The following is a 14,790-nucleotide window of genomic DNA, read 5'->3' as shown; positions in this document are numbered from 1 at the left end:
GAAATTAGAAGCTTTCCCACTGTTGCCCCCCCCCCCGCACCAAGAATACAGAGCATCCCTTGCCCCAGACATAAGAACAAAAGCCGTTTCTGTCAGGGCTCTCTCAGCCCCACCTGCCTCACAGGGTTTCTGTTGTGGGGAGGGGAAGGGAAAGGAGTTTGTAAGCCGCTCTGAGACACCTTTGGGTAGTGAAGGGCGGGGTATAAATCCAATCTCTTCTCTTCTTCTTCATTTAAGCGAGTTTGGTGTAGTAGTATAGTGCGCAGACTCTAATCTGGGAGAACCGGGTTTGATCCCCCTCGCCTCCACTTGCACCTGCTGGATGACCTTGGGCAAGCCCCAGTTCTGTCAGAGCTGTCCTTGAAAAAGAGAAGTTTCTGTCAGGGCTCCCTGAGCCCCACTTGCCTCACAGGGTGTCTGTTGTGGGGAGGGGAAGGGAAAGGAGATGGTAAGCCGCTCTTTGACTCCTTTGGGTAGTGAAGGGCGGGGTATAAAGCCAACATCCTCCTCCTCCTCCTCCTCCTCTTCTTCGAACGTCTGCCCAAAATGTGGACACGTGCCACTCAGCGAGAGAGAGGGCAAATGAGCCATGTATATTTGGATTGGTTTTCTGCTTATTTCAGCTTTGGACGGCTCACTTTTCTTCTATTAAAGCTGAAGAGCTATAAAACCTCTTTTTCCAAAGTAAAAATAGCCTGTTTCGTAGGAGGGGGTTTGCGTGGAGAGCTGGCTGGCTCCTGGCTAATTACCTCAACGCCTCTTCCCCGATCCATTTCCAGAGGCAGCTTTATAGATCGGCGGCTCGTGTTTCTGCAGGACGTTATCCAAGGGCTGTTAAAAAAATGTCGATAAAGTGGGCTGGATAGACAGAGAGGCTGGATGCAGTTCAGCCCCAAATGGACTCCCTGGGTGGTCTTGAAATAGCAGACATGTCCCACCCCCTTCATTAGAGAGGGAGATAAAGATCTCCTTTTTGGAAAGGAGAGGCGAGGGAATACATAACTGCAGCAGCACCACCACCACTCAAAATCTTGGACACGGGTGCGCCAGCACATGTTTTGCCCTATTTGAATTTTTGGTCAGGTTTTAAACTGAATTTTCTACCGTACAACAATGGCACCCAAAACAGTGTACAACAAGACCCCAGAACAGGGGTCTCCCAATGTCGAGACCATGGAAGCTTGCTGCGTGACCTTGTTTGGTGCAGTGGTTAGGAGCGCGGACTCTAATCTGGGAGAACCAGGTCTGATTCCCCGCTCTTCTACACGCAGCTGCTGGTGTGAGCTTGGGTCAGTCACAAGTTCTCTCAGAGCTGTTCTCTCAGGAGCAGTCCTCGAGAGAGCTCTCTCAGCCCCACCTACCTGTCAGGGTGTCTGTTGTGGGGAGGGGAAGGAAAAGGGAAAGGAGATTGTAAGCCGCTCTGAGACTCCTTTGGGTAGTGAAGGGCAGGGTATAAATCCAATCTCCGCCTCCTCCTCTTCTTCTTCTTCCCTTCACACACTCTCAGCCTAACCTAACACACAGGGTTGTTGTGTAGAAAAAATGGAGGAGAATGATATAAGGCGATTTGGGTCCCCATCGGGGAGAAAAGCGGGCTATAAATCAAGCGCACACACACAGCGATTCCTTTATTGGCGTTTCACAGAAATAAAAACATAGTATCTGGGAAATAAAATCCAGATTCTACATAAAATACAACTTCTGTTAAAAGATACCCCCGCGTCGAACACTTACGGAATTTTACTACGCATAGAAGCAGCAGCCAGTGAAAACTTTTGCCACAAGTTCAATTATGTTTTCCTCTGTGCGATTTAAAAAAAATTATAATCGTTTCTTCGGCTGAGGAAAGTCTGACACACGACCCAAGATTGGTGATAAAATACGTTGCCATGTCCTTCTGCAAATGCAAAAAAAGTTAATTAATATTCTGCTAACAACAGCCAAAATAACTATAGCTCAAAACTGGAAAAACAAAAAACCACCCGCGATAAACCAATGGATTCACAAGACCTGGGACATTTTTATGCTTCAAAGATTTTCAATTTATAATACAGTACATCAAAACGAATGTGAATTCTACGACCCGCTAAGTATTTGGTATCCCATTCTAGACAATATACAGTTAAACAAATTTGATTGGGAAAACATAACGGAAGCTAAATACAAATTGATGCTTTATTGTGAACAATATAACCAATTTAGCTTTCCCTATTTTGCCTATAACTTAATGCTCTTAGTGTGCAATATTAAAACATGCTTGGATTTATATGCATTACTAAACCTTATTGGACATATACAAACTCTACCTGTATTGATATGTTTATTAAGTCTATCTTCAACCCTAATGTCATGTCAAACTATTTATATTGCTGTATTATTAACATCAATAAAATTTCTTTTTAAAAAAAGAATAAAATACGGCGCCGAATACCAGAATAACAACAACATTCAAACAGCACATGGTGCACCGTCTCAGTAGTAGTCATATGTCCAAGGGCAGAGTCTATTAGCAAAGGGGATAAACTGGGATCTTCCGAATAAGATTGCCGAGGGTAAAACCCTAAGCCTGGCCAGTATAAATCAAGTAAATCAATAACAGAAATGGTCAGTCTATCTATCTATCAGCGTGCAGTCAGACTGGCCAGTGGCCTCTCCAGGAAAGGACCTCTCCAAGCCCTGTCCTTTATGAACTTCCCTTCAGTCCACCGAAACCAGGACTGACTGGCTCTTCTGACTGACCGCACTTCTCCCAGGTATCCAGCAGAGAACGGTCCTTCCCAGAGCCACCACCCGAGATCCCTTTAACCGGAGATGCCGGGGATCGATCCCGGCACATTTTCGGCACGCAGATCTGGGGCTCTCCCGCCGCGCCGTGGCCCCTCCACAGAACACTCGGCATGGTTTGACCACTGACGCTCCACGACGTGACCTCCGCTCTGTGTAGTGGTTAAGTGCGCGGATTCTAATCTGGGAGAACCGGGTTTGATTCCCCCACTCCCCCACTTGCAGCTGCTGGGTGACCTTGGGTCAGCCACAAGTTCTCTCAGAGCTGTTCTCTCAAGGACAGTTCAGAAAAGAGCTCTCCCAGCTCCGCCTCCCTCACAGGGTGTCTGTTGTGGGGAGGGAAAGGAGTTTGTAAGCCGCTCTGAGACTCCAAGTGAAGGGCGGGGTATAAATCCAATATCTTCTTCTTCCTAGAGAGGTACTCCTCAAGCGGAAGGGACCCCCGCTGTCCCCTGTGGATGTCGTGCGGATCTATGCCGTGTTGGAGGACTGCATCGACCAGCTGGCCATCCTTGGACACATCATGCCCATCTCGCACGAGGCCAAGAGAGACACCTTTAGCGTAAGCACCCCGCAGACTCTGAAATACGGAGAACGGGTGCCGGAGAGGGTATTCCATTTGTGCCGTGGTTGGGAGTGTGGACTCTAATCTGGGAGAACTGGGTCTGATTCCCCACTCATCTTCCACATGCAGCTGCTGGTGTGACCTTGGGTCAGTCGCAAGCAAGGTTCCCTCTAATTTATGGAGCCCTGTGAGCAACAATTCTACTTTGTGAGCTACTGGCATTAAAGTTGTGAGCGAGCATTTTGGCTACTGCATAAATTAGTTTGCTCTGGAGCCATCCGTCCTGAGCTAAGACAAAAATGCGTGAGCTGGAGGCTAAAAAACTGTGAGCTAGCTCACACTAACTCAGCTTAGAGGGAACATTGGTCGCAAGTTCTTTAGGAGCTGTTCTCTCAAGGGCAGTTCTCGAGAGAGCTCTCTCAGACCCACCTACCTCACAGGGTGTCTGTTGTGGGGAGGGGGAAAGGAGATGATGATGAACCTCTGAATCCCAGAGCCAGGAGGCAACCTCAGGGGAAGGCCTCGGCCTCTCCGCCCTGCTGGTGGCCCTCCAGAGGAACTGGTAGGCCCCTGTGTGAGACAGGATGCTGGACTAGATGGACCACTGGTCAGATCCAGCAGGGCTCTTCTTATGTAAGTTTCCCCAGCAGGTAAATAGCAACTCATCTTGGCTTTATCAATGTAGGAAAACGGTTGTGCGGGGGCTGAACCACTGTCTCCTTACACACCATAGTCCTGAGACCCTGTGTGCATGGAAAGTGTTATGTGGGGTTTTTCCCTAGGCAGTGTAGTGGTTCCCCAGTTTGGTGTCGTGGTTAAGTGCGCAGACTCTAATCTGGGGGAACCGGATTTGATTCCCCGCTCCTCCACTTGCAGCTGCTGGATGACCTTGGGCAAGCCGTAGTTCTGTCAGAGCTTATCTTTGAAAAAGAGCCGTTTCTGTCAGAGCTCTCTCAGCCCCACCTACCTCACAGGGTGTCTGTTGTGGGGAGGGGGAGGGAAAGGAGTTTGTAAGCCGCTCTGAGACTCTGAGTGAAGGGTGGGGTATAAATCAAATCTCCTCCTCCTCCTCCTCCAGTTTGGTGTAGTGCTTAGGAGCAGCAGACTCTAATCTGGGAGAACCGGGTTTGATCCCCCCACTCCTCCACATGCAGCTGCTGGTGTGACCTTGGGTCAGTTACAAGTTATTTCAGAGCTGTTCTCTCAAGAGCAGTCCTCGAAAGAGCTCTCTCAGCCCCACCGACCTCACAGGGTGTCTGTCTGTTGTGGGGAGGGGAAGGGGAAGGAGTTTGTAAGCCGCTCTGAGACTCCCTTGGATAGTGAAGGGCGGGGTATAAATCCAATCTCCTCCTCCTCCTCCTCCTCTTCTTCTTTTTCTTCTTCCTGCAGAGTTACTTCCCACCACTTCTGCTTGGAGCCTGACCTACTTGACTTGCCTCTTCCAGAGGTTATTCCGCCTCAAACAGGTGCCGGCAGTGCACCCAAAGCACATAACGTCAGGGACTGTGGTGCTCTCAAGTTATCCAATGAGGGCTTCCACTCCCTCATTACACTGTGTCCTTTTTGGGGGCACGTCAGAACAGGGTCTGTCTAGTCCAACATCGTGTCTCACTCAGTGGCCAACAAGGCAGAGAAGCCGAGGCCTTCCCCTGAGGTTGCCTCCTGGACTGGGATTCAGAGGTGGCTTGCCGATGAACCTGGAGGTTCCCTTTGGTCACCATGGCTAGTACCCAACGATAGACCTATCCTCCAGGAATCTATCTAAGCCTCTCTCAAAGCTGTCTGTTTGTCTGTTCCTGTGGCCATCACAGTGAATCCCACATTTTAATCACTTATTGTGTAAAGCTAAACATGAGCCTGCGGTGCGATGTGGCTGTGAAGAAAGCTAATGCAATCTTGGGACGCATTAACAGAAGCATGGTGTCCAGATCACGGGAGGTGGTCGTTCCGCTCTATTCTGCTATGGTCAGGCCTCACCTGGAGTCCTGTGTCCAGTTTTGGGCACCACATTGTAGGAAGGATGTTGACAAGCTCGAGCATGTCCAGAAGAGGGCAACCAGGATGGCGAGAGGGTTGGCATCCAAGTCTCACAAGGAAAGGCCGAAAGAGTTGCGTCTGTTTAGCCTGGGAAAGAGAAGGCTTAGAGGGGACACGATTGCAGTCTTCAAGTATTTGAAGGGCTGTCATGTAGAAGATGGAGCGGATCTATTCTCTCTTGCTCCGGATTGCAAGACTCGATCGAATGTGTGGAAATTACAAGGGAGTCGTTACCGGCTAAATATCAGGAGAAACTTCCTAACTGTCAGAGTGGTTGAGCAGTGGAACAGTCTGCCTCGGGAGGTGGTGGATGCTCCTTTGCTGGACGTTTTCAAGCAGAGGCTGGACGACCATCTTTCGGGTATGTTGTCGGGCTGTCTTTCGGCTATGCTCCTGCAGAGTGCAGGGGTTGGGACTAGATGATCTGCAAGGTCCCTTCCAACTCTGACATTCTATGATTCTATAAGTATTTCCTTTTGTCTGTCCTGAACCTACTGCCCGTCGGCTTCATTTGTTGTCCTTGAATTCTCGTCTTTTGGAAGAAGGAGAAAAATGTCTCTTTCTCAGCCATCCACCCCGTGCATAATATTATAAACCTCTATCCTGTCCCCCCTTAGTTGTCTCTTTTCTAAACGGAAGAGTCCCAGACTCTTCAGCCTTTCCTCGCAGGGAAGGTGCCCCGACCCCTTCACCCTCTTGGTCGCCCTCCTCCGAACTGTCTCCAGCTCCACAGTGTCCTTTCTGAGATACGGTGACCAGAACCGTACACAGTATTCCAAACGAGGCCGGACCATAGATCTATACAGGGGCCTTACAATATTGGCCGTTTCATTCTCAATCCCTTACGTGGTGTTTGCCTTTTCCGCTGCCGCCGCACACCGGGCTGACACTTTCGCTGAGCCATCCACTGTGATACCAAGATCCTTTTCACCTCTCAGTCTCAGCAAGTTCAGACCCCAAGTTCAGACCCCTGGGTCTCAAAACCGGTTGACCCTCCCTGTCCTGAGGGAGGCCACGCTAGCCGCTACTAGGGCCGGGGCCTTTTCGGTGGTGGCCCCTATCTGGTGGAACGAGCTCCCGGAGGAGATCAGGGCCCTGCAGGACCTCTCACAGTTCCGCAGGGCCTGCAAGATGGAGCTCTTCTGCCAGGCATATAACTACGGGCTGCCTTCACCCAATCTTCCATTGGTTCTGGTTCAACCTTCTGGAGCAACAGAAAACAAAAGGTTGGATCAGAACCAACAAGTTGAAATTAAATCAGAAGAGTTTCCAGCTAAACATTAGGAAGAACTTCCTGACAGTTAAGAGTGGTCCCTCAGTGGGACAGGCTTCCTTGGGAGGTGGTGGGCTCTCCTTCTTGGGAGGTTTTCAAGCAGAGGCTAGAGGGCCCTCTAACAGCAAGGCTGATTCTGTGAACTTGGGCAGATCGTGAGAAGGGAGGGCAGGAAGGGTTGCCTCAGTGCTCAGTTCTTGTGGCCCTTTCTTACGTGCCCAGGGTAGTGCCAATCGCCACTTTGGGGTCAGGAAGGAACTTTCCTCCAGGCCAGATTGGCCAGGGATCCTGGTTTTTTTTTTGCCTTCATAGGATCATGGAATCATAGAATGTTTGAGTTGGAAGGGACCTTGCAGGTCATCTAGTCCAACCCCCTGCAGGAGTGTAGCTGAAAGAGAGCCCTACATACCTACAACATACCCGGAAGATGGTCATCCAGCCTCTGCTTGAAAACGACCAGCGAAGGAGCATCCACCACCTCCCGAGGCAGACTGTCCCACTGCTCAACCACTCTGACAGTCAGGAAGTTTCTCCTGATATTTAGCCGGTATCGACTCCCTTGTGATTTCCACCCATTCGATCTAGTCTTGCAGTCCAGAGCAAGAGAGAATAGATCTGCTCCATCTTCTACATGACACCCCTTCAAATACTTGAAGACGGCAATCATGTCCCCTCTAAGCCTTCTCTTTCCCAGGCTAAACAGACCCAACTCTTTCAGCCTTTCCTCATAAGACTTGGATTCCAACCCTCTCACCATCCTGGTTGCCCTCTTCTGGACATGCTCGAGCTTGTCGACATCCTTCCTACAGTGTGGTGCCCAAAACTGGACACAGGGCTCCAGGTGAGGCCTGACCATGGCAGAATAGAGCGGAACTATTTCACAGGCATGGGGAAGTGGCAGGGGTGTGGGGGGGAGGCAGTTGTGAATTCCCTGTGTTGTGCAGGGGGCTGGCCTAGATGACCCCCGAGGTCCCTTCCAGCTGTCTGTTTCTAAGTTTCCCTCATCCGCAGCCATCTCTCCCCCTTTCCAGATCGACGGCGAACACATCAATGAGATTCTCAGCAGCCAGAAGGACCTGGGTGCCAAATACCAGCAGCTGATGGATTCCCGGGCAGAGAGCCAGGCGAAGATCCCCGTTGAGCTCGGCAAGATCTCTGAACTCAGCCGTCAGCTGCAGGAGACGAGCAACGAACTGAAGAGAGCCAACCAGCTTTTCAACGCGTCTGCGAAGCAAATGACGCTGCCCATGGACCACCTCAAGAAGGTCCAGGAAAACAGGTGAGGCAGACATGGGCAGGAGGGCTCTAAGAGACGGTCACCACGCCATGCCCCACCACCGACCCCTCTCCCCTAGACCAAGGGGGGGGGAACACACCGAGGCAATTTGGCACTGGTGCACCGGGGTTCTATGCTGTACACTAATACGGCTCAATGTGGACCATAATACAAATTCTGCTGGATCCGACATCAGGCCCATCTGATGAAGAGAGCTTTGACTCTCCTAAGCTCATGCCCCCAAAATCCTGTTGGTCTCTAAGGTGGCACCGGGTTCGAATCTAGCTGTTCTACTGCAGACTAAGAGGGCTACCCTCTGAAATGAAAGAAATCCAGATTTGGAGAACTCAGAACAGCAGATTTCAGATCTGTGTCGAATCGAGGGTTGAAGGGAGCCTTGACTCTTGAAAGTTCACACCTCGAATAGCCCGTCCGTTTCAAAGGTGCTGCTGGACTCCAGTCTAGGTGTTCTACTGCAGACCGACACAGCTACCCTCTGAAAAGGGTCTATCTAATGATTCCATTTTTGGTGTGTGTGTCTCTTTAAATGTTTAGTTTAACTGCAGTAATGTAAGGAGAGTGATAGAGGGAGATAAATGTGATGTGATTGGCTGATGACTGAGAGAGTGGGAGGAGAGATGTCTATGAGAGGATTCTGTGTGTGAAGTTTAGAAAGAGTGCGTAGTCTGTGTGACTATGGGAGTTTGAGTCTATTATGTGTGAATCAGACAGACAGTTTAGTCTGTGTGACTATGGGGGTTTGAGTCTATTCTGTGTGAATCAGACAGACAGTTTAGTCTGTGTGACTATGAGAGTTTGAGTCTATTCTGTGTGAATAAGACAAAGAGTTTAGCCTGTGGTGTTGTTCAGTCGCACAGTCGAGTCCGACTCTTCGCAACTGTGTAGCTATATATATAAGGTAAAGGTAAAGGTTCCCTTGCTCGAAAGCCAGTCGAATCCGACTCTAGGGTTGCAGTGCTCATCTCTGTTTCAAAGCCGAAGAGCCAGCGTTAGCTATGTGTGTGTGTGTGTGTATATATATATATATGAGAGAGATTAGACTGAGTGTCTAAGCCTGCCAGAGTGCAGTTTGAAGTTTGAGAGTATTCCCGCTAAGCTGAGTTAGTGTGAGCTAGCTCACAGTTTTCTAGCCTTTGGCTCACACATTTTTGTCTTTGCTCAGGAAGGATGGCTCCAGAGCAAACTAATTTATGCAGGAGACAAATCGCTCGCTCACAACTTTAATGCCAGGAGCTCACAAAGTAGAATTTTGGCTCACAAGACTCCTCAGCTTAGAGGGAACATTTTGTGACACCAAGCTTTGCCAGTTATATTTACAAGTTCCTTTCTTCAGCAACAGTTCAAAGTAACCAGAAACCTATTTTGTTCTTTATTAAATAAATCATTATTTGTTTAAACTTATTCCAGCAATCCGAATAGTCCTTCCTCAGGGCCACATAGTCCTCTGAAGTGCCCAGACCCTGGGTCGTTCTACCAAAAGAGAGAGATTTGGAATTTTTAATTCCTGGTGGCAGCAGAAATCTACCAAGTTTATGTACACAGAGAGTATTTAAAGGAGCAACAGTCTCCCCAATAAGCGAGGACGTCACAGTCTATCTAGTCAACAGTCCTGAAACCAAAAGCAGTCAGCCGGACTCTTCCACAAAGGCCGCCACCAGGACGTGAAGCAGCCCCCTCTTGGCCTCTGGGAACGGGTATTCTGAAGCATACGGCTTTTGAAAATGGAGGCTCCATTGTTCATTCTCCTCCATGAATCCATATAACCCCCTTTTAACGCCATCTGAGCCCAAGGGCTGGCAGTCCGTCTGGTGGCACAGAATGTCATACACAAAGAGTTTCTTTAGACTTTAAGGGCAGATCCAACAAGGGCATTACAGTAGTCTAGCCTCGTGATAACCACACTGTCGATCCACATGGCCAGATCAGCCAAGTCAAGGCAGGGGGCCATCTCTTCGGCACAGTGAAGCCGGGAGAAGACATTCCTTGCAGCTGCATTAACTTCCTTCTCCAGCAATAATCATAGAATCCCAGAGTGGGAAGGGGCCCTACAAATCATCCAGTCCAACCCCCTGCTCAAGGCAGGATCAGCCTAGAGCAGTGGTGGCGAACCTATGGCACGGGGGCCAGAGGTGGCACTCAGAGCCCTCTCTGTGGGCACACGTGCCATCGCCCCAGCCAGGCCCAGACCATCATTAAAGTGTTGAATTCTCTGCCAAATAATTTTAAGTAAATGAAAGGATTTGGGATTGCCTTCCTTACTTAGTTTGGATTATATTAAGTTAATGTCTGAGTTGTTTTTCCTAAAGTAGAACCTCAGTATTCAGGTTAAATTGCCGTGTTGGCACTTTGCGATAAATAAGTGGGTTTTGGGTCGCAGTTTGGGCACTCGGTCTCTAAAAGGTTCACCATCACTGGCCTAGAGCATCCCTGACAAGGGTTTTTCCAGCTGCTGCTCAAAGACTGCCACTGAGGGGGAGCTCGCCACCTCCCCAGGCAGCCGATTCCACTGTTGCCCAACTCTGACTGTCAAAAAGATTTCCCTAATGTCCAGCCGGTCCCTTCCCGCCTTGAATTTAAACCCATTCATAGAATCATAGAATGTTAGAGTTGGAAGGGACCTTGCAGGTCATCTAGTCCAACCAGTGTTCCCTCTAAGCTGAATTAGTGTGAGCTGGCTCACAGTCTTTTAGCCTCCGACTCGCACATTGTTGTCTTAGCTCAGGAAGGAGGGCTCCAGAGCAAACTCATTTATGCGGTAGCCAAACACTTCCTTGCAACTTTAATGCCAGTAGGTCACAAAGTAGAATTTTTGCTCACAAGACTTCGCAGAGGTCCATCAGTGGCTATTAGCCACAAGGTATAGATAGGGACTCTGGGGCAAGTGATGCTCTGTCATCTTGGTGCTTGGGGGGGGGTCAACAGTGGGAGGGCTTCTAATGTCCTGGCCCCACTGCTGGACCTCCTGATGGCACTGGTATTTCTGGCCACTGTGTGATACAGAGTGTTGGACTGGATGGGCCTTTGGCCTGATCCAACATTGGCATCTCTTATGTTCTTACGCAGCTTAGAGGGAGCATAACCCCTTGCACTCTGTGGGAGCATAGCATTCTCCGAGTCCTCTCCTCTGCTGCCCACAGGAACAGCTCCCTGCCCTCCTCCGAGTGACAGCCCTTCAAAGACTTCAAGAGAGCCATCCTGTCCCCCCTCAACCCCCTCTTCTCCAGACTGCACCTTCCAAAGTCCCTCAGCCTTTCCTCACAGGGCTTGGCCTCCAGGCCCCCGATCATCCTCCTCGCTCTCCTCTGCACTGAATGCTAAATCCAGCATAATGGAGGGTTTTTTGGTTTTGTTTTTAAATCTCCCAACAGGGAAACTGAGATGCTCAGGAGAAAGGCAGGCCTCTGAACATTTTCAATTACTGAATTAATATAACTAACCACATCCCTTCATTTTTGTCATCTTCCCCCATCTCCATACAACACCCCTCCCCCATGGCTTTTTCTAACAGCTCTCCTCCAGTGTCGCACAGTAGCTAAGACACTCCCTTCTCTCATTTCAGCCCAAGAACCCCTCCCTTTGGCAAGACGCGATTGAGGGGTGACATGGTAGAGGTTTACCAAATGATGCATGGGACAGAGCAGGTAGAGAAAGTACCTTCCTCCCTTTCTCACAGTGCAAGAGCTCGTGGGCACCCAATGAAATTAAGGAGCAGTAGGCTTAGAACAGAGAAAAGGAAGCACTTCTTCACCAAAAGAGCAGTTAACATGTGGAATTCACTGCCATAGGAAGTGGCGGCGGCTACAAGCATGGGCGGCTTCAAGAGGGGACTAATAAAAACATGGAGCAGCGGTCCATCCGTGGCTATTAGCCGCAAGGTATAGATAGGAACGGAGCTGCGGTGGCTCAAGTGGTTAAGACGCTGAACTGCAGGCTGTGGAAGGTCGGTAGTTCAGCAGTTCGAGACCCGAGTGCGCCACATGGCGGAGAGAGCTCCCGTCTCTAGTTCCAGCTCCTGCCAACCTAGCAGTTCGAAAGCAAGAAATTGCAAGTAGATAAATAGGTACCACTTCGGTGGGAAGGGAACAGCATTCCATGCGCCTTGGTGTTTAGTCATGCCGGCCACATGACCACGGAAACGTCTTCGGACAGCGCTGGCTCTTCGGCTTTGAAACGGAGATGAGCACCACAACCCTAGAGTCGGACTCGACTGGCTTTCAAGCAGGGGAACCTTTACCTATAGATAGGAACACCCTGTCTGGGGCAGGTGATGCTCTGTATTCCTGGTGCCTGGGGGGGCAACAGTGGGAGGGCTTCTAGTGTCCTGGCCCCACTGCTGGACCTCCTGATGGCACCGGGTGTTTCTGGCCACTGTGTGACACAGAGCGTTGGACTGGATGGGCCACTGGCCTGATCCAGCATTGACTTCTCTTAAGTTCTTATGACACAGATAGCACCACTGGCATAATTTGCATGGTTATCAGGAAGATTATCAAGTCAGCTGCATAAATGAAAAGTACTCTTAGCATTGCCAACTTTCCTTTCCTTTCCTTTGTCCAATAAAACCTCCGTGGCTCAATGCCTTGAGCAGTGTAATAATCTGAAATGTCATTTATACTCCCCTGTTTATTTCCCAAAAGACAAAAAAGGGGTAAAACAAAATTAGCAACATCCAAAGTTATACGAGGATTCTGATCTGAGAGCAGGAAGGGGAGCCCCCCCCCCGCGCTTAGATTAGAATTGTAGGAGTTCACCAACCGTGGTAGAATGAAATGACATCTCAAGTTAGAATATAGAGGATATCGAAGGGGGGCCCCCCCCCCCCCGCTTAGATTAGAATTGTAGGAATTCACCATGAAATGACATCTCAAGTTAGAATATAGAGGATATTACAATAAAATATGAGAGACTGTATCTATTTTAGCACGGGAGCAGGAGCAAATTCTGTCAGGGTAGGGAAGATGCAAGCAGCAGACTTTCGTAACCTCCATCGGATGGGCATTCATTCTAGCAAGAATAAAAGCCCTTCGAAGACCAGCTTTAGGGATGTTTGGTGTGCCCCTGTTTGATCTGTGAGGAGGGTAGCCAATGTCCAGGCGAGGCCTGGAGACTACCCTGTAAGCACAACAGAAGAAGAAGAAGAGAAGAGATTGGATTTATATCCCGCCCTTCACCTGGAGTCTCAGAGCGGCTTACAAACCCCTTCCCCTTCCCACAACAGACACCCTGTGATGTAGGTGGGACTGAGAGAGCTCTCTCGAGAACTGCCCTTTCAAGGACAGCTCCTGTCAGAACTATGGCTTGTCCAAGGTCATCCAGCAGGTGCAAGTGGAGGAGTGGGGGACTCAAACTCAGTTCTCCCAGATTAGAGTCACTTAACCACGACACCAAACTGGCTCTCCTACACCAAACAGACCACCAGTGTTCCCTCTAAGCTGAGTTAGTGTGAGCCAGCTCACAGTGTTTTATTTATTATTATTTATTTATTTATTACTCACATTTCTATCCCGCCCTTCCCGGAGGCTCAGGGTGGCTTACAGGGCACATTGCCAGATAAAACAGTAAAAACAATACAAAATATTAAATTACAATCCCATTAAAACAGATTTTGATACTTCACTCAGCTACTTTACAATTTCTAAAAGCAATTTCTAAAAGCAAGATGGCCGCATCCTAACCATCCCGTTCTCACCCATAGTGTGCTGAGCTGGTGCCTCTGGCGCACACATTTCCCCCTTAGCTCTGGAAGGGATGGCTCAAGAAGAGCAAACTAATTTATGCAGGAGCCCAATCGCTCGCTCCCAACTTGGATGCCGGGAGCTCACAAAGTAGAATTCTTGCTCACAAGACTCCACAGCTTAGCAGGAGCCTTGCAGACCACAGAGGTCAGTTCCCCTGGGGGGGAAATGGCTGCTTTGGAGGGTGGACTCTGTCGGCATCACACACCCCTGCTGACGTCCCTCCTCTCCACAAGCTCCACCCCCAGATCTCCGGGACCTTCCCAACCCAGAGACCTGCAGAAATGCTGGAAACAGCCCAGAGTTGAAAACAGAACCCCGGAAGGCAGCCAAAGGGCGGAGCGGGCCACAGGTAGTTCCTGTGGGACGTCTTCCTCTGGCCCTCAGGATTTCAGGGCTTGGGGGAGGCAGGCAGACTCCGTAAACGACTCCTTTCCTTGGGTGACCACTTCCCGGGCAGGCAATACGTATGCGACATAATTGAAGAGACGATGGATGAGCTGCTGACGCTGGGGACGTTCCAGACCCTGCTGAGAGCTGTCAACGCCGAGAAGCAGAAGAAGATCCAGCTACAGGACATCGTCCTCAGGTCAGTTCTGTGCCTAAGATGCTGCCTTGGGGATGCGTCTGTGCGAAGCCGCTCCCTGACTTGGATGCCAAGAAAGCAAAATCCGCTAGGAAAACACCATCGAAAATAAGCTGTGGTAGATTTTCCGGGTGGTCTGGCCGTGGTCTGCTGACGCTGGGGACGTTCCAGACCCTGCTGAGAGCTGTCAACGCCGAGAAGCAGAAGAAGATCCAGCTACAGGACATCGTCCTCAGGTCAGTTCTGTGCCTAAGATGCTGCCTTTGTGATGCGTCTGTGCGAAGCCACTCCCTGACTTGGATGCCAAAAAAGCAAAATCCGCTAGGAAAATACCATCGAAAATAAGCTGTGGTAGATTTCCTGGGTGGTCTGGCCGTGGTCTTGGCATTGTAGGACCTGACGTTTCACCAGCAGCTGTGACTGACATCCTCAGAGGTATAACACAGAAAGATGGAGTACTCTCTGTGTCAAGGTGAGAAGAAAAATGGTAGGCAGGTAATTTATATCTCCTCA

The 14,790-nt window shown here is 49.7% G+C and overlaps 1 protein-coding gene across 1 annotated transcript in view; it reads left to right on the top strand.

Annotated features, from left to right (window-relative positions):
- Positions 1–14,790, top strand: part of IQCG (IQ motif containing G) — a gene marked incomplete at its 3' end in the record, with an annotated part of 24,955 nt that overhangs the window by 2,847 nt on the left and 7,318 nt on the right. The window contains exons 2-4 of the mRNA XM_015416632.1: positions 3,199–3,346; positions 7,691–7,938; positions 14,152–14,280. Coding sequence (XP_015272118.1) covers positions 3,199–3,346; positions 7,691–7,938; positions 14,152–14,280 — 525 coding nt within the window. The remainder of the gene's footprint in view (positions 1–3,198; positions 3,347–7,690; positions 7,939–14,151; positions 14,281–14,790) is intronic.

Source organism: Gekko japonicus, unplaced genomic scaffold (assembly GCF_001447785.1).
Source record: "Gekko japonicus isolate JY-2015 unplaced genomic scaffold, Gekko_japonicus_V1.1 scaffold4872, whole genome shotgun sequence".
NCBI lineage: Eukaryota > Metazoa > Chordata > Lepidosauria > Squamata > Gekkonidae > Gekko > Gekko japonicus.
The sequence above is the reverse complement of the archived record's forward strand: the minus strand, read 5'-3'. Positions and strand labels throughout refer to the sequence as shown.